This window comes from Phasianus colchicus, chromosome 6 (genome assembly GCF_987193195.1).
Source record: "Phasianus colchicus chromosome 6, bPhaCol1.hap1.1, whole genome shotgun sequence".
NCBI lineage: Eukaryota > Metazoa > Chordata > Aves > Galliformes > Phasianidae > Phasianus > Phasianus colchicus.
In genome coordinates this window covers 10468663-10489447 of record NC_143441.1, presented here as the reverse complement: position 1 = coordinate 10489447, position 20785 = coordinate 10468663, and the positions used below count along the sequence as shown (strand labels likewise).

General features: G+C 37.3%; 1 protein-coding gene across 6 annotated transcripts in view; it reads right to left on the bottom strand.

Annotated features, from left to right (window-relative positions):
- The window catches only part of ULK4 (unc-51 like kinase 4), a 218383-nt gene that overhangs the window by 52714 nt on the left and 144884 nt on the right, over positions 1-20785 (bottom strand). For 5 of the 6 annotated variants that reach the window (XM_090142412.1, XM_090142409.1, XM_031590361.2 and 2 more), the window contains exons 33-35: positions 14268-14434; positions 10829-10927; positions 914-1099 (exon numbers count right to left, since the gene is read on the bottom strand). In XM_090142412.1, coding sequence (XP_089998538.1) covers positions 914-1099; positions 10829-10927; positions 14268-14434 — 452 coding nt within the window. Of the gene's footprint in view, positions 1-307; positions 634-913; positions 1100-10828; positions 10928-14267; positions 14435-20785 lie in introns of those variants that run through there. The other variant, XM_090142411.1, reaches the window with a different exon arrangement.

The following is a 20785-nucleotide window of genomic DNA, read 5'->3' as shown; positions in this document are numbered from 1 at the left end:
TTCTGTGTTAAACATCCTGTGTGCAGAGTCAACTTTTGAATCACAGCCTTCAAAATGCAACCACTCTGTAGCTATGCTAAAAGGAAATAATCTGGATATGTTTATTACAATCTCCTTTCTCCTTCCTTTCCTCACATTTTTTTTGCCTTTTCCTCTTAATTGTTATTGCAGAAAAGAAACAAAAAACAAACAAACAAACAAACCAACCCACAAACAAACAAAACTCTTCTAGCCAGCACAACAATTACACAGAATGAGAAGCAAAGGAAAAAATAAATAGGAATTGTCTTAAATTTTTTGTTAGAACTTTTCTTTTTTTTTAGAAGAGCATGAGCAAATAAAGGAGATGAATAATTCTTAGGAGGATAACCTGAATGAGAGAAACCACCAATTTTAAATGTCATTCCAATTTCCGTTTTCTATATTTGTGCTTCTTCTAGGGAAAGATAGGGCTGAGCAAAACTGGATGCTTGGTGAGAACAATCTACATAGAAACGAACTTCAAATACAGAATAGCATTTTATTTATTGTGAAATCAAAGCCTGTGCTTCTGAGCAGCTATTTAACCATATGAAGTTAATTCTTCCAGAAGGCTTTCAGGAAACTGTTTCAGTATTCCATAAAGCTGAAGTACTAAACAAATATATAAATAACATGAGTTAATTCAATAGCTAAGGAGTGAAGTGAACATAGGAAAAACTCAACAATTTTTTTTCATAAGAGGATTTAAAAACAGAAGCCTTCTCCAGAGAAATCAACTGAAGTTTAAAGACATGGAATTTAACTTCATATATTTGGTTTTCAAAATTCTTTCATGCTCCTTTTACTTTGAAAGGAAAATTACAGCCCCCAAAATATCAAATGATAAGAAAAACCTGACGTGGAATTTCAAAATGCTTAGAAGCAGACTCACCAGTCTCTTTATAATTCTCAACAAAACCTTCCGATGCCGTGTATCTTTTCTGGATTTCAGCACTTCAGCAAAGCTGCCCATGTTTTCTGGAGTCATGCTCTCCTGACTGTTCCCTCCGTACAGCTGAACCAGCAGCGATAAGCACCGTGAAGCATTCTCAAATATTTCAGTATCTTCACTGGGAAGCTAAAAATGAACAAACAAAAATTAAATTCCAATTTCACAAAAAATTCAGAAGGGTATTAACATGAACACTGAGGCAGGAAAGAGTCGTTTCTAGTTGACTGACTCAACATTCCATTAAAATAAGCTGTATTAAAGTGATGAAAGTATAATTAAATTATATCTGCTCTTAAGCAGCAGTATAACTGTGCCTTTGTTATAATGACATCAAATAGCAATATCTATACCGACATCGTAAAAGCACTCAAAAGGTTGCTCCCAACTCCGTTATTTTCAGATCATATATTTAGCTTTAAAATAGAAGCAGTAAGATCAGAAAGTATTATTACAGTCGTGATATCTAATCTTCTGAATAATGCATACTGTAAAACTTCGTTTAATTATTTCTAAGCCAAGTTTATAGCTTCTGGTTGAGGTAGAGCACAGGCTATCTAGTCATTTAAATGGTTTAAGGAAGTCACATTAGCAGGTGTATCTTGCAGATTGATTTTTTTTTCTTTTTTTGAGCTCTTTTCTGAATTCTAGCTTTTCCATATTGCTTTAAGAGTGGACATTGGAGCAGGTCCTGGCAATGGGACAGAGAAACTCTTGGGAAGCAAAATAATGGATAAGATTCAGGGATATGGCTACTAGTCATTTTTAAATGACCTTCTGGTATTATGACAGCACTGTCAAAATCATTTATATCATTCTTGAACAAACAGTCTGGAAATCACAAGCAGAGAGATTACATTATGCTTGGTTTTGGCATTGGAGGAATAACACCAGGAACAGAATGCCTACTTTTGGTGCACCCTGTTCACGAAAGCTAGTGAAAAAATTGTAGAAATTTCTTGGGAACAGTTAAGAGGATGATAGATTGAATTGGAAAACCGAACAGCTTAAGACTGAAGGAACTCAATCTATATAGCCTATCAAAGGGGAGGGCTGAAGGGCACTATGATTATATTCTTTTCCTCCATGTGTGGAAAAGAATGCTGAGGATAGGTTAATTTCTATGCATGGAAAAGGACTGGTAAGAGATGATGGCTTGAAATCTTATCTAAAGCAATTCAGATTAGAGGGAAGATTATAATTTGATTTTCTTTTTATTCCTTCTTTCTTTAATAAAGGCAATTAGCCACTTCTTCAGAACTGAGACAGATTCTCCATTGCAGAGAATTTTTATATCACAATAGTCTTTACTTTTTTAAATAATAATAATTTTTAAAAATCTCTTTGCTATAGTGAAGAATTAACATAGAAGAGTTCTACATCTTGTGTTATAAAAGATAGTAGGCCAAATGTTTACAACAGCCTTTTCTGGCCTTACAATCTGTAAACAGAACAAAACGTACCACTGCTTTTCTTACCAACAAGGTATGGAAGTGTGAAAACATTTTATTTCTCCTACTCAGTTTCTTAATTCCAAAAACATGATCTAATCACAAAGAAGCCATAATACGATATGGTTACAGCCTACCCTTACCAACAAGGTAAGGAAACAATCTGTCCAACCATTTATATAATATCCCCAAACAATTCCAGTAATGATTACTTATTGAAACTGAAGTATGAACTTCCCCATTTTTTCATTTTAAGGGAAACCCATACAGTTACTTTAAATAATCTGGAAACATATCATCAAATGAATACTCCTTAAATACCCAAGCAGCAGATCCCCAGGGATCTGCATGCAAATTCAAATCTGCTTTCCATTAGCTTCACAGAACTGGCTGTTTAAAATAGACTGAACTGAGATGTAAGCTCTGAATACATAGCCCCAAGACATATCACATTCTATTTGACCTACTGCTATGCGAGTGACAGGACCACAGCAGCTACTTCTTTTACATCTTTGCTGTATGTTTTCTCTTCATTTCTGTCTAGGTGATACACATTTGATTGCTTCTTTTCCAATATCCGGAATTATACTACCAACATAAATAGGAAGGCTTAAAAGGGGGAAAAACTACAAACAGTAACAAGCTTTATAGCTCTATTTATATCTTCAGCCCTTATCAAGCCAAAAAGAATTCTGTTGATCTCACTAGAGGTTTTGAGTTTACTTTTACTTCCTCCACTGAAGAAAAATTTGACTAGATAAATGATGGGAAAACTACACTACTTTAATGTATCACTTTTATCCCTGTTGAAAGGGGCGCTCTCTAACTCACAATTGGTTACTGGGTAGGTCCAAGCAGGTAAACTAATAGCTTCCTGAAATCACAGAATATGAACTATTTTCAATTTTCAAGTCTTGTTTGTTGAATAATTAAGAAAAAAGGATGAATTTTAAAATCTAAATCAGTGAACATTCGCACAGATTACGTCCTTGCCCTGGTGCTGCATTGTAGGCTAGTTTCCAGATTTCCATAAGCCCAAAATTCCACGCATAATCTATATTCTCAGTAGCCATATTTGGAAGTGAGATTTTTCCCAAGGTCTTTTATCTGAGATACTCACTAAACATCAAACTGAGGAAAAGAAAGGTGTCAGTCTTTGCAGAGGACTGCTCCTACAGAACCTTGCATGAAGAAACACAAAATGGTTTTGCTTGCCTCCTCCTGGCATGCCCACCTTTTACCATTGTTGTTGCTGGCCACAAAAGGAAACAAGAGAAAGAAAGACTCTAAAACTCTCCTTCCAATATATCCTGGCATCAGACATTCTCACTCTTTACAAGTTATCAAGCTGTCAGCAACCATCCTCCAAACCCAGCCACCGGCATCACTCCAGGGTTCACAGTGTTTGCCAGCTGTGGCATAATGCTGTTCATTCACAAATGCTAATAATGTCCTTCATCCTCTGTTGTATTTCAGGCTCTTCTGCTTCACAAGAGAACCTTTGAGCTTCGGTGTTACCTACAATTTGGGGAGCAAGTTGCTGTCATCCTGGAAAATTGTGGGGGAAAACACAGCAAAGGTTTTGAAAGAAAAAGACAACAATCCGGGATCAGAAAAGATGGGATTTACTCTGGAGTGGCTGTGAAGCATTGGCCTACAGTCTAACCCCCATCAGTAATTAGGCAGGAAGAGGAACCGTCCTTCGGCAACGTACTTACACAGAGAAAAATGGTTATGCATACATGCTCGTAAGTCCTACCATTAGACTATTTCTGTCGTAACAAGTAGTGATTCAGATGTTGTGCAATAAGCTGGTACCCTGAAATGTAACACTGGCTGCCAGTCTGTGTTAGCACTTTCATTAAGGGTAATAAAGAGCAGAGGATCTGAAGAAAATTGTTGGCATGAACAAAAGCAGTGACTGAAAGTATAATAAAGAAAGATAGTAAAGCAATGAATGAAAATTCAGCTTTCAAGCAAATAGTATCTCATGCCTAATAGAACAGAAAAGCTAGAATAATAATGCCAGACAAAAGAATATAGATGGTTGGTCCATCTCTTAGTAAGCTGGAATAATGCTCTCATTTTTCTAATCACAATTCAATTTGATATGAGGAAGCATATTTCAAGGCTAATGCATTTCTAGCTTTTTGTGGCAGTATCTACTTAAGTTTTTACTCTCTGAGGGGAGGAAAAATGCATGAGAAACTGGAGTTCTAACTCTTTGAGAAAAGATCTGCACCCTAACATTTCATAATTACAAGAATGAACTCTAGTTGGCTTTCATTTCTTTTTTGTTTTATTTTTGAGGGGATTTCGGATTCAGCAAGGTAGAAATACTACTACTCTTTCTCCATAAAGCTGTTAATATTTTGGGCTAGAGTGCATCCTGAAGAAACATTCAGCATCCTAAGATAAATTAAGGAATGACTGAACTCATCATTTTTGCCATTTTACAACTCAGAACTGTAGGTTTGTTTGTTTGTTTTTCAGTTCAAAACTTTAAAATAATGCCTCAAGACAAGATTTTTGTGCAATGAAGATTTTGTATTACTTTTACCTAATTTTTATGGCCAACGTATAACCTCTTATTAACAGGCTCATAACATAAAACTCCTTTTCTAAATGGAACCTGTTCTCCGCATCTTAATAATTAATGGGCTGAAAAGCAGGTTTCTTATAATTATACATCTATACTTCTGTAGTTTGTTGTCAAAAACACCTTCATTTTGAGCCCAGTTGCAGTGTGTTCATGAATTGCAAACAGCTACAAGAAACGTGTGATCCTTTTGGCTGACGTGGCAGTTTTCACACCCTTAGAGTTGTTACAGCATCTAATTTTAGAGCTACAATGAAACTGTCTGGATTACCCAGAGGGGACACTATTTCAGTGCATTAATGAGGTTAAACACAAAAGTGAGTTTATTACAATAGGAGATAGATATTCATTGAATCATTAATGAGATTACAGAAAGTGTGGTACAGGAATCACCACTGGGAACTACAGAGGAGTTGATTCTACAATCATCAAACAACACGTAAAAGCAAAACACTACTATTAAATCTGTTATCTGTACTGTTCTTATTAGTAAATATGCACAGTTTAAAATTAAAGCAATATATTTTGGCTTGGGGCAAAATTTTTGTCCTTATGCCTCAAGGAAAATAATTTTTAAAACAGTGTATTTTCAGTTCATGTTCATCTAGTCTAACTGCTGAAAAACTAAGTTCCTACTCGTAAGTTCTGTGCTTTTAACAGTATATTCTTATTTCCTCTGTTGTTTTGATTGTTTGGTTAAGATACCTTTGTGGAAGAGAATTCTTCACATACATTCCAGAGACAACATTTCAAATATAATCACAGCAATATCAAAGTATGGGATAAGCAGATGGTTTCACCAGGTCCTGCCTGACTAACCTTATCCCATTTTATAATGATGTTAACTGTGTTTGTGAAGGAAGAGTCATTGATACCATCTATCAGTACTTCAGTAAGGCCTTCCACACCATTCCCTGTAATATCCTTCTCTCCAAATTGGAAAGGAATGGATTTGATAGGTGGGCAGTTTGATGGACGGGTTGTAAGATCATATCCAGAGAGTGATGGCCAATGGCTCAAAGTCTGGATGAAGATCAATGACAAGTGGTGTCCCTCAGATCTGGGACTGATGCTCTTCAATATCTTCATTAATTACATCGACTCTGAGATCAAGTGCACCCTCAGGAAGCTTGGAGAAAAATGCTAAGCTCCCACCAAAAAGCACCTGGGGGAACTGGTGGATGGCAAGCTGGACATGAGCCAGCACTGTGCCCTCACAGCCCAGAAAGCCAACTGTATCCTGGGCTGCATCCAAAGAAGCATGGCCAGCAGGGTGAGGGAGTGATCCTGCCCCTCTGCTCTGTGCTGGTGAGGCCTCACCTGGAGTACTGCATCCAGATGTGGAGTCCTCAGTACAGGAGAGACATGGAGCTGTTGGAGCACATCCAGAGGAGGGCCACAAAAATGATCCAAAAGATGGAACACCTCTACTGTGAGGACAGGCTGAGAGAGCTGGGGATGTTCAGCCTGGAGAAGAGAAGGCTCTGGGGAGACCTGAGAGCAGCCTTACAGTATCTAAAAGAGAAAGAGGGCTATAAGAAAGAAGAGACAGACTCTTTAGTGTGGTCTGCCGTGACAGGACAAAGGGAAATGGTTTCAAACTAAAAGAGGGGAGATTTAGACTGGATATAAGGAAAAAGTTTTTTACAATAAGGGTGGAGAGGCAGTGGAGCAGGTTGCTCAGAGGTGCTGGATGTCCCATCCCTGGAGGCATTCAAGGTCAGACTGGACAGGGCTCTGAGCACCTGATGGAGCTGTAGGTGTTCCTGTTCACCATAGGGGAGTTGGACTAGAGTCCCTTCCAAAAGATTTGATGATTCTGTGAATGCATTATGCAGTACAGAATATAAAGCTATGTCTTCCCACTCCAACTACAGAACTGTCTGTATTCCTAAGAAATGCGAAATGAAATTCTTTACAGTCTGTAAGATTAACATTCTGCAGTTATTTTCATTATTCATTGGCAAATATCTTTCACATTCTCTGAAACCAAAATCAAGACACAGCCTTAGAGCCAGGGGAACATTGAAAAAGAATGGAGCTAGCAGGAGAAGGGGAAATGGTTTTAAGTTGAGGGAGAGAAGATTTAGGTTGGATATCAGGGGGAAGTTCTTTACTATGAGAGTGGTGAGGTGCTGGAACAGCTGCCCAGAGAGGCTGTGGATGCCCCGTCCCTGGAGGTGTTCAAGGCCAGGTTGGATGGGGCCCTGGGCAGCCTGGTCTGGTATTAAATGGGGAGGCTGGTGGCCCTGCACATGGCAGGGGGTTGGAGATCCGTGATCCTTGAGGTCCCTTCCAACCCTGGCCGTTCTGTGATTCTGTGACCTAGAAAAGATCATCTCATTCATCATGTGCACCAAGGTTCTGTATTTGTCCTCTTTATATTTGCACATGATTAATTTGTCATTCAGTAGTAAAACCCAGACATCCTGAAGACGATAACCAATTAAAAATCTTACTAGTTACACTATAATGCAGAAGCCTATTACCAGAAGACAAGAAAAGTTCTCTCTCTGCAGTCTAATAGGCTCAGAAATTTAAGGGCCTACATCTAGGATCTAAATCTATAGAGAAACAAAACTCCAGTTTACAGGTACTTCCATTCCAGCTGTCTGAAAAGCTCAGTCAGCTTACAGGAAACCATCATTTATAATCTGAGCCCTCTAAGCATAAACACTGTAGTATGCTAAGAGTTATGGAAGCCCATGTAATGAAGAACATCATGCAATTCATCTGCTGTGCTGATCAGATTAGCTAACGAACATTCAGAAGTAAAAGTTTGTTCTTTTTTTAATTATGAAGTTTGAAATACTTTCTGAAAATCCACTGAAGTGATTTGAAACACCAGCAAACATTTAACTTTCAGAATAACCATTATACAGAAATAGTTGAAGGTACTTTATGTATTCCACAATTAATGCAAGTTTCAGTATAATAATCAAATTAGATTTATGTTCAAGTGGAGAAACATTAGACAAAAAAGCTAAGTTTAATTAACTTTTAAACATGAAGCTGCTAAGCATTAGACTAAATGCTCAATTTATTTTCCTCTTATTGATCAATTAATGGCAGACCGATCATGGGATTAAATATTGAATTCCCTCTATCTGCAGTGTTTTCTGCATGACAGAATTCGTAATTATTTCTTCTTTCACGTTCTTAACAACCCTGAAGTTTCATTTACATGCAATCTAGGTTTCCTACACTTGCTTTTTTATGCCCTATGTGATAGACTAAATCATAATTACAGAAAGGAAAAATTGATTCCAAGTTTTTGACATTTTCAAGCTTAACTCCATTGATTTTTGAGAGATTATTAAGAGAGATAAATAGATCTTTGAGAAAATAAATAAATAAATACATAGCCAAATCAATGGGGCATGGAACAATCATCTACTTGAGGGATATGCATATCAATGAGGGATAGCAATTATCCAAGGTGACATAAGAAACTAGAAATATGGTAAGAAGAATAGGAATAGTAAACTAGAGGAAAAAAACTGAAGTGATGGTTATTTCAGAATTAAAGGCATGCTTTATCTCCTGAGAATGAAGTTCACAAGGAGAATGAAATGCCTCAAAACAAAATAAAAGTTCATGAAGCCTCACAGTTCAGTACAGAGCATTACTCTTGGTAGCATCACAGAAGGTGAGGCAGGGACCATATGCCATCTTGATTGGTCCATGAGACTTTACGACTGTGCTGGCAGCAAGACACAAGATGGTGCTCACAGTTAGGCTGGAGATGGGAATGGTTAAGGTACTGTAAGCAACAAGTACCAGTATGTTACAAAGGAGTAACTGTGTGTAGAAGAACAAGGAGTTAGTATTCACCAAATGCAGTATTTTTCTTAAAGAATAAACAAATTATTGGACTGCAGGATGAGTGTGGGTCAATGATGTACTGGTACACCAGCCAATCAGCTTGTGACATTCCCCAAGCATGGCTATTCTCTCTCCACAGCTCAATGGTAGCAGATGCTTCCCTGCAAAGAGGTAGTCAAAACTCAATCCCTGCACATAGCATTTTTAAAAAGACATCATAATAAATTTGCATGTAAAATAAATCAGCAATTTCCTTCCTTCTCACCGTGCAAACGCATTTTTCATATCTTTCATATTCTGGTATGGTAAGAACACCTGCAGTGGCAGCTATTGAGGGTTGCTCTAAATCAATGACACAGCTTTCTCTCTAGCCCTTGCACCTGTATACAAAAGCACCAGGAGAAACAGACTACAAAAGCGGTGCACTGAGAATTTATTCCTATGAAAAGGAATCACATTTAGATTATCTTTAACAGAACCAAAGAAATGAAGAAGCACCAATGCTCTTTTCTCTTACCTTATGTTAAAACAAGCAGATTTTACATAAGTATTTTCAACATACTGAAATACGTAGAAATAAAGAACAAAGCAAAACCTAGTGATAATTTGCAGCCACACTTCTGAAATATGAGGGCAAGTCAGAATCTAATCAGTACATGCAAAGAATACAATTATCCTATCCTTTAATTATAGACTTAAAAAAAAAAAGAAAGAAAGAAAGAAAAAAAGACTTCCAGGTGGTACAGGCTAGTTAAGCCTGGCCTCTAATTTTCTTTTCTTTAGGGAGTTAATGTAATTTAAATTTATGTCTAACTTCATTTTAAAGGGGTGTTTGCATCTCTTCACTATTTATCATACATAGTGATTAAAAATTAATAGGAAGTAAATTAAAAGAATTGATAAAGATTAAATACTACGCAGTTGAAATTCAGTCACTTTGTTTCAGGTCATTCAGTGAACATTTCCAAAAAGTCATTTGATTAAAATAAGTTCATCATAATGCAAAAGTTAATAAAAAAAAGGTAGCGCACTTTCCCCCAAAATAGAGGATGGATCATGTTAAAGGTATGAAAAGTGCTACAGATACTTATTTCACAATATAACCTATATTTAGGTGGAAAGGAACAGTTCCAAGACTGGGGATGGAAGATTACACAATGAATCTGAAATACCTCCAAGAAAAATGACACAGAAGTGATAGTGTGATATGCCACTGGGAAATTCTCACACACCATTCTTCTTGCTTTCTGTTGAGTAAAAGGCAGAGGTAGCATACCAGGCCCTAAAAGCCCTGCTCAACTCAAGAAGCATTTCTCTGCTCTAAGCTATGACACACACAGCCAATACAAGTCTCTGGCACAGCATGATGGAGTCTGAGCTGGTGGGATGCATCAGGGACGCTCAGCTCTCCGCAGAGATTTCAGGGCAGCACTCTGATGTCTAGCAAACCCTGGAAAAAACGGACCTTAAACAGACGTAAAAGATGATTACAGGCCACTAGAGATCATTCCCACTCCTAAATCATTCACGATCACATTAGAATCAAACCAAGCACTTGAATAAAACACAGGAAGCTCAAACCCAAGAAAATAAGATTAAAGTGATCACTCAATGCAAGCTAATTTTAAGTTTACTGACAGTTCTACTGGTAGCTGTAGTTGCTTTGGTAATTTTGAATATATAATTTTGAATATAACCCTTTCTCTGCACATTAGCACATTCTTTGGGGCTACAATTTGCATACACATATTTATCACACCCAAGAGCCTGCCCTTGGCCCAGTTCTAGGTTTGTGCAGATGTCACTTGTAGCCTGTTGTGGCCTTAAATCCTGCAAAAACTATAAGAGTCCTTGTCTTATGTTAGGTAGAAGCTCAAAAACAGCAAAAAAAACCTGTCAAACACAGCTCTAAGATGTTGAATTCAGTTGACTAATTCCAACTTCAGCGACATTGCAATAGCTTCCAAACAAGTAAATTCTCACCAGTTGAATAAGCAGGCTAATTAGGTCCGTCAGGGGTTTATTGATAAGCAGAAGGTCTTCAGCAGCCTGTGTGTCCCCTCCTGTGCCGGATTTCTGTGCCTTAAAAGATGAGGGGAAAAAAAACCAACAAAACAGCCTCAGAGACTGTTCAGAAACAAATTAGGTTCATTAGGTGGTCAATGTTTAAATGAAAGATTGAAGGAAACCTATATACTCCCTGTGTCTGCAACAGTAAGCACAAAGCAAAAGCAACTCACACTGTCTCACCTGTTCTGCACAGGCTGAATATACCCACCTACGTGACATTTATTCAGTTAAATGATTTGAACTGTATACTCAAAAGATACTTCTGAAGCCATAAATGTTTTATGTATTTGTATTCCATTTCAACACGTCTACCTTAATGTGAAAGTTCACTCATTTTTTTTTCTTCCATTATTAGGATTAATTTTAGGCACAACTCAAAAGAAGAAAATCAAGATAACTGAGAGGTTATGATTCTCAACAGCATTGTCCACCTTTGCCCTTCTGACTTGCTTTGCATCCTGAAATATTCACAATACATAAATAGTTTAAATTATTTTTGAAATGGGAATAATAAAATCTGAAAGTGTGATAAGACCTGTTACTGCTTGGAATTCTGATCACTGTCTTCCCCTTCATTGAAACACGCTGCCATCCCAGGCAGTGCTAGTATGACCCATCTGTGTCCCAGGGTACCAGCAAGGTCTTCTTGCAAGGTTTTTCATTTAACTTCACCATCTTGCAGCAGCTTTGGATTGTGACCCCGCAGAGTCTAGCTGCTAGAGGAAAACTTAAGCATTTTATCTAGAGGACACATTTAAAATTCATTTTGTATTGTGTTTCATTTATAGTGCAATCCTTAAGCCATCACCCAGGTATAATAACCAAGGATTTTTGTTTGGTTAAGTGAGCACAAGAGCAGCTCCCCAGAGACAGGAGACATTACTGCTAGAGCTGCACTGTTTATTTTGATGAGTTGAACACATAACGCCTTCCTTTCAGGAAGAGCTCAGAAATAAAGGAGCCCCGAAGAGCCATTTCTCAGTAATAAGACACACTGGTATGTCCCTCACTGAGACTCACCACGTTGCAGAAGTCCAAGAAGGGCAAATAGACATAGTGCATAGAAGAAATAAAAAAATGAATGTTTATAGTAACCAAGATAGCCAAGTAAGCTGCCTTCACTTCAGCAAAATTTACAACAGCTTTGTCTGTTTAGTGTTAGAATCAGAAGTAAGACATCCTCCATCAGGGATATCTGACTGCTTCAAGTGGTATATAGTCAGAGTCTTTGAAAAGAGAATAAATAATACACACTAGAGGAATTCTACTTTATATATGTAAAGGATGCACACCACATTTAAACCTATGCTAAGTCACTAAATAGCAAGTTTACTTCTCAAATGCAGCTACTGTGGATTACCTGTGGAACATGATATGATAAAGCTGCTCCAAAACAGATATCCAAATTAATCCAAATCTTAGTACTACTGCTATTATAATACATACACTTGGACTACAGAGGACAAAGTCTTGAATGAAGCCAGATATAGTTATCAGTACCATCCAGCACAAAGTAGTGAAATGGGAAGTAAGTGTGCTCTCACATCTCCTACCCAGTTGGATAATGCCATCACTTTACATATAAAAAAATCAACGATAAAGATTCAGGTGGACATCAGTGGCATCATCTGCACAAGTCAGCTTAAGGCCTCAGCAATGGTATTATGAGAAAACCTGATTCCCTAGTGCCATTCTAGCAGGTATCTTATGCAGAAGATCCCTTTGAAAACAAAGAACATTTGTTATCATTACCGTGATCCATTAAGTGACACAGAGATACCATGCTGTAGATGCATGGTAAATAGCAGACAGCAACTGCCATCACAGCAGGGCTTGCGTACTGAGGTAGCTGTAGAACCCACAGGAACCCAGTGATGACTACTGCCAAGACCACTATGTCAGGGCAAGGAACATCACCTTAAAGATAATTTCACAGAGGAACAGGGCAGAGCTATACTTCACAATGCCAGCTGCCTCTTATCCATTAGCATTCCAAAGCAAATCAAATTACTTTGACTGAAGTTGTACAAAACTGGAGTTTATCAGCCAACTGATGTATTCATGTAAAATCAGAATCAAATGTGGCAATGAATACAGAGATTTAAGTTAGAATTAGTGTATCTAAATAAAAGTAATGAGTTTCACTAATGTTACCAAACTGTGTACAAGGTCATCTCTCCTCATATGCCCTTCCGTATAATTGGCCTCAACACTTGCACAGAGCACAAGTACAGAGCTTGGCTCTCTATGATTACTTAGACTGTTGCTAACAATATGACAATCAGCAATTAACTTACAAAATTTGATTTGCAAAGTGATTCTTAGATGCGAAGCCCATTACAGAGCCTGCTGCCAGAGGACTTGAAAAAGCCAAGGTATTGTTCCATCAGATCTGAAGTGTGTTTGTTCAACAACAAAAAAATTCTTAATGAAACATCTGTTTGATTACAGCTGATTATTTAAATCTATGTAGAAGAAAAAGTTCAATTTTCAATACTTTCTTCATACTTTAAACTTCCTTTAAAAAACCCACAAGTATAAGAAAGCCCAGCTCTGATACACAGTACAACCTGACTGCCATCTTCTGAAACTCTGCCCTCCAGATATACTGTATGTAAGAGCATTCTCTGTTCTTTAATGGAAAATGAACTTTTAAAGTACTGTTTATAGCCCAAATACAGTAGTTGCTTCCAGCTGACAAACTACAGCAGTTTGGTGGATCACTTAAAAACAAAGCAAACATTGCCAGTTTAGCATCATATCTAAAAAAGGACAAAATATTCTTCCTGTTTTGTTGTTAGAAGTGTTACACGCAGTTTCTTTGATTAGTATCTTTTTGTGCTCCATTTTTAAGGAAGAGGAAGACTTCACTGGGAGAAGAAGCCCTATTAATGCTGTGTTTTGCAGTGGTTCAAAGAGAAAGTTAAAACACTAGCAATGTAAGCACTTCGATGCACATGCAGAGGTTACATACTCTTCAAGCACAATAATCACTTCTGATTTATAATGAAAAGGTGTTGCTTTTTATGGAGTAATTTTTTTCTTTTAACATGAAGTGAAGGAAAAGACTTTGAACTATCACTGAGAAAACGTTGCATTAAGCTGTTTGTGGAGTACAGAGATGGAGCATGCAGCTAAGATCTGTTCCCAGCACAGTGGGGCTAAAACGAATTTTCTAGCCAGGCAAATACACACGTAGGGGCAAGCAGCTGAAAATACATGCTCTTCCCTTTCCCACCCAACTAAAAACGTAATGAAATGAGAGTAGTGGTAAATTCACCAACAGCATAACAAGAAGGTATCTAAAAAAATGTTTAAGATGGTTATCACTCCCAGGAAATGAACTCCATACCTGCAATGTCTGGCGCACAATGTTTGTTGTGTACATCAGCATGCAGTGCAAAATGTCAAGCAAGGACAGCAGCAGTGCATTTGCTGTCTTGGTGCTGCTTTTATCATCTGCCTCCAAGTACAGAGCCACAGTTTCTATTAGGAGATTACAGATGTGAGGAGCCAGTCCTGTGCAGACAGTGAGACAAAAGGAAAAAAAAAAAAAAAGGCTGTCAGGAAAAAAATACAATTGAGAAGGTAGGCCAGATAAAAATAGTAGATTAGCAGGAAAACAAATTTCACATACACTATGAATATTTATTAATATTCTTTTTTTCCCCCTCCATTGTTATAATTACCACCTCCTTTTTCCTATTTGGAGCAGCTCATAAAGAGAGCTAAGCTGATACAATCTAATTCTCTAACTGCACAGAGTATTATGTAACACTCATTAAACAAAACCACAGCAGGAATCCCAAACTTTTCTGTATCACAAAAGAGACACAAGCCTCCTTCACATTACCCCTGGTCACAAGAACCAGGCAGCTCCTCCAGACTGGAACAGAATGAGACAGCAGCCATATCAAGGTTGGAGCCTGAAGTTTTCTTTCTTAATTGGTTTGCCAATTGCAACCTTCTCCATATATTTCAACTGTCTAATTGAACAGTGTTATGTGTAGTATGAAATAGTTATGGAAGATCATTATGAAAGAAATACCAAATTCTACACCTAACATGCACTTCAGACCCACTTGACTGGTGGTAGTAAAAAGTTTCCTGAAAATACATTCTTGCCTCAAAGATTTTTTCCAGCACCATCGGTATTCAATAACATCATCTCCTGTAGCTTGCTTAACCCACAAATCAATTCACACATCAGACAATCCATTTCAAGGAAATACTGACTCAATTCAGAATCCAGCTTACTTTCAAATACAAAGTAACTGAGTTCATATTATTTAATCTTAATCTTGATCTTTCAGGATATCACGAGGAATGAAAAACACTTTGGGTTTCACCCAGAACATAATTAGTTTGTAAACTATCTTTAAATTGGCAGCTCTGACTTGGGCACACTACATCATAGCACTTCAGCATCTAAGGTTTTAGTCCCTGAGACTACCAAAACCAACAAGTCAATCTGTATCTCACTGAAAAGACTGCTTTATAACACTTCCTTTAAAAAGTAATTGTTTGTTTCTTTACAAGCATCAGTACCAGAATAAGACATTGCAGAATACCCTGTGCAATTACACCACTAAGCTTTTGCTGGTAGACAAACCTATGGGGTGACTATTTTTGCTTTGAAAGCTTCCCCATCAATTACTTGAGCTTCCACAAAAAGTGTTCCTCTCCTCTTCACCGACGTTAATACATCCCTCAGGAAATTAAGTACAAAAACATTCATTCAGAATACAGTTACAGGTCAGGTTTGTTAAGACTTGCACTATTATATCTCACATCTTTGTGTGTTTTTATGATTATCAGCACTATTCTCCCACAATAGTTTGATTGATGGACTACGGCTCAGGCCGAGCTTTGAATTTCCTGGGTTTTTGTCTGCATGACCCACACTCTCAAACTGTATCAGTTCAATCTTACACATTTAATTTCCTCCTCCTTTTTTAAAGTACAGTTTCTGCTGCGGTTCTGAACACTTCACACACAAATGAGATAGCACGCAGAGACCAGATTTAAGTGATGTCTCCAATACCCACCAAGAGGAGTATAAACAGACATAACTGTATGTCTGCCCAACAGAAAACTTGTGGTTATTCTACGCCCTTTTTCACAAGGCTAAATTAGAAGAAACCTAAGAAAACAGCCCATGCAAAGCTGGTCCCTATCAAAGCGAGGTCTGCAAAATTGCCTGGGAGGATATGCCCAAGTACACCCTATTTCTCCCTGGATATGACCACAAAACCCACAGCCACATCAAAATGAATGAGTCATCCCTATTTCTAGACGGCTTATATATAACCCTTAAGACAGAATATTCACATTTACTTAGTTAATGAAAGCATCAGAATTGGCAGATCGAACATAGATTCATGCTAACATATGTACAAAAATATGTATGTTAAATTTGGTGTTCTGGGGAGAAAAAACACCTTTGTCTGGGCTTACAGTACACTAGGACTCTAGAACCCATCAGAACTTTAAAATAAAACATTGGTGTAGTTGCTCCATAACACGGTGCATGATTCATACAGAAATCTGATAAACACTTGATTCCATGGATAAAAATAAAACTGACCTCTTGCCAAGTAAATACAGTTCCAGACGTATCCTTTATTGTGTCAGAGCAAAATCAAAATTGGAGGCCATAATTGCAGGCATGTAAATATACTCCTTGCTTACACCACAGGACAAAATACATATCCTTTGTCCTCAGAAAGAAAGTTGGGAAACTGGTAGTTTACACTGACCATGACAAAATTCAATAGAAGTAGAACGGCTTTGGACACTAACACGATAGTGAAGTTACTCAAAAAGCCATTATAAAGATGAAGACAGATGTGTCTCAGCATTTTAAAATTCAATTCCCAAAACAGATGAAAAAAAAAGAGGATGTAAGTCTAGGGAAAAAAGGAAACTATTCACAATTCAGTAAATCAAAATCAAGAAATTGCACAGGAGTGTCTAAGTTTCATAGCACACATTGAATTTCTGACAGATTTTACAATCAATTCAAGAACCACATGCTTAATTTACAATACAGCCAGGGCTGTCCAACTTTCAGGCTTGCCTGGGTCACACCGAGTGAACAGGAATTGCCGCGGGTCACATATAAAATATGTAATACATTTAATGTATTTTTTCTTTATGTATTTCTTTTATATATTGTTATTAAAACATCAAAAAAAGAGAGCAACCAAACCATAAAACTAGTGGGATGTTTGTCCTTGTTTCTGTGAAACTAATGCATCAGGCTGGCCAATGGCAGTGGTTACCACTCCTAGTGAGTTCTCAAGGTGCTCACCAAAGATTTCTGATGAAATATTACTCTTCTTGTGCTTCACACTTGACAATAATTGTTCACAAATGTACCTACTGCCAAAAAGTGATGACACGAATAAGGTGTGACTGTGAAGTGAGAGGTATTTCTCTCTGGTAAGACAGGGCTTTATGAAAGTCAGGTAAAGATACATGACCAAATTTTTCTTTGTGTGGAATGTCTGATTGCAACTCTATAAGTTCCATGTGAAAATTTGCAGGTAATGTATTTACGTCAACCAAAAATGGAGTCACAAATATATGCATATATATATAAAAAAAAAAAAGATATATACATTTTTTTGAAATCTTGAAACATATTCTCAAATTTCATTATCAAAATGGAAAGCAGAGCTGCACGTTTTTCACTGCTCAAAGGACTGTGCTCAGCCAGTGTGTTAAAATGCATGAAATTATTTGCCATCACCTGAGCTTGCCATAACTGAAGTTTCATTTCAAATGCTGTTATTATCTGAAACACAGAACAGATAAGCTGATTTTCACCTTGAAGTCGCCTGTTTAACTCCTGTAAATAAGCAGTCAAATCCACCAGAAATGCTAAATCTGGGATCCACTTTTCATCTTCACGTTCTGGCACAAATTTTCCTTTTGATTCCATAAATGACTTGATTTCACTTTGCAAAGCCTTTTTAGCATTTAATCCTGACTTAGGCACCTTCCTTCAGAAAATTAAATGATGACCTAATAATCATTATCCATACTTCTAATGAGTTCCTAGAATTGGTGATGATTCAGTTTCTTGGACCTAATGAAATTCACAGCTTTGATGATGACTTGCATGATATTATCAATTTCTAAAGCTTTCATGCATACATTTTCTTGATGTCTGATGCAGTGATATTTCATCAAACCATTACTGGGGCACCATCAGTAGCTATACCTGATATGTTGACAAAGGTTGAAGAAAATAGCTCTAAAGTATTTTTTTTCTGCTTTGTTACATATCATAGATTTGGTTCAGTCTTTCAATAGCACCAAAGAAGCCGTTTCTTCAGTGACATCATATTCATTATCAATATCTCTAAGAAAAATGGCAAGTTGAGTAGTATCAGTAGCATCAGTATTTTCAGCTATCACTGAAGCATAAAATTTGAAATTAGCAGCTTCACTCTCTAAACTTTTTTAAATAGATTTTCCTGTTCACCTGGATACAGTCTGGTGAGACGTGCTGATTTTAGAAAAATCAATTCACTATTTTTATTTTTTTAATCAGGACACATATCTGCCATGCTTTCCATACACTGCTTTATAAATTCACCATCATGAAATGGTTTTGAGTTTTTTTGCTATCATGTAACTAGCTTTTATAACAGAGTACATTTGCATTTTAATTTTTTTTTTTATAATATATTGTTGAGATGACAAGACTACTTTCAGTTTCACTATTTTATCCTTACGAAGCGCTCCCTGACGTGCATTGAATTTGGCAGCATGTTTCTGCACACAATGTCTTCCCAAATTGTGATCTTTGAAAACTGATGCAATTTCCTCACAAATTAAGCATAGTGTCACAGAGTTGTCAGCAATGCACTTTGCTCTCCCCATGTCTCAGGACTGGGTGGGCTACACCAAACCTCAGCGTAGTTTAAATTGTGCTGAAAAATAAGACTAAAGTTGGATTTTGTATTGGAATTATGTTTGTAAAGTTTGGAACTGAAAAAAAAACCCAACACCTGTTCTAATTGCAATTTGAGATTTATAACCGATGTAAAAAGGCAGCATCCAAAAATTCCTAGCTTCAGTGTTACAGAATTTGAGAAACCCAGTGTTCAAAGCAAAATATTTTTCTCGCCCAAAGAGACCACTGAAATGAAATATGCACCTAATAGGATTTTATGAATGTGCTTTTTGTTTTATAAATCTTTTCCAAAGATAAAAGGAGCCTGTTGGCCCATGTTACCACTAATCGGACCGAATGTGTCGTGATTCCTTCTGGAATGAAAGCTGAGAGGAGACATTTTATTCTCATCTATTAGCAAGATTGATAAAGGAAAAGAAACCTTCACTTCTAGATCACGTGCAACATCAAAGGACAGCCTTGGAAGCAATCTTCTAGGCAATCCTTTCATGCCTACCAGCAATTAGAGCATTCAACAAACCCGTCTGCTTCTAGCTGAAGAAAATGTTCAAGCAGGTGCACTTCCTTCTAACAATGCCACCATGCAGCCAGCAGCAAAGCCCTCAGCCTGGCAGAAAGGTTTCTCTTTGTTCCTTTCTTCACGTTGCTCTCCGGAGAGCTGTTTGTTCCATTTGTATCACACCTACACAACCAGCTCCCCGGGGATCTTATGGAATAGAAATTCACTACAGTTTTCTTATTGGGAACTTGAAACTACATTGCTGGCCTAACTAGAAAACATATTTCTTAATCTTTTTACTATTAATTATAAAACTAAAAGCTATTGCTAAGAAGGAACACGACTGATAGGTTCTTTTGTATAGGAAAGAGCTCCTCAGTACCTGAGTCCTTCTGATAATCCATCATGTCATAAAGACTCTTCACAAAATCTCATCTACCCATAGAAACTTAGACTTCATTTGCATTCTTTGCATCACAACCTGGGTACTCAAAGTGTTTTGTTTTGAAAAACTGAAAACAGGAAACACGTATTTTTAGAGAAAAGACATTTTTCAAGAGGTTGATTATTTTTGTTTATTATTCATCACTGTCACTTATGTCTTACAGACTATTTGCATTAGTATTGTAATACCGTTGAGGGAAGAATAAATGAGGATGCAAAATTAGGTCACCTCTGATTTCAAGATTCGGTGAGTGATGAACATCATATCCAGAGGAAAGAAGTCAAAGCAGCTGAACATATTAATTACATGACTGCTGCCCTGAAAATTACTTTCTATTGTGATCTTAAAAATAAGTAGCATCTAAAGAAAAAAATATTGCACATGTTCCTAATACTGAGACAGTAGGAATGAATTTTGCAAATGAATTTTAACAGAATCACTAAATTTGAGGAACAAAAACTGCACTGTAAGTGGTCACATCACAGCGGCCAAGGAAGTCCAGAGTTTTATGATGTGGGAAGGGTCCATGGCTCAACCTTCCCTGCTCACACGGCAGGTAGGGCATGGACTACGATGGCAGGCAATATCAGTCAGTGCAGGAAAATGGATATAGTAAGGATTATGACAACTGGGGAAGAAAAGCCAGTCATCAGCTTTAATACTACGAGGCTGAAAGCAGACTATTTATAAATAAATAATATTTATAAAAGGAACTATTTATTATTATTATATAATGTGGGGATGTCTAAGAGAAATGCACACCTGACATTCCCAGAGGTAGGATTTTTCTGCTTTGAGTCAAGGGAGAAGACATGACATGGCTCCACTACACTTTTCCAGGACTGGCAATGTTTGGCAGTTAGTGTTAGACGGCAGCTTAGAGGCTGCATCTTTCACTAGCAAAGAAAAAATGCACAATTGATGACTCCCCAGGGAACCATGCCAAATTCCTCTAAGCAAAAGAGAATCCTCCCAGCACAGAAATTTACTTTCTTCTAA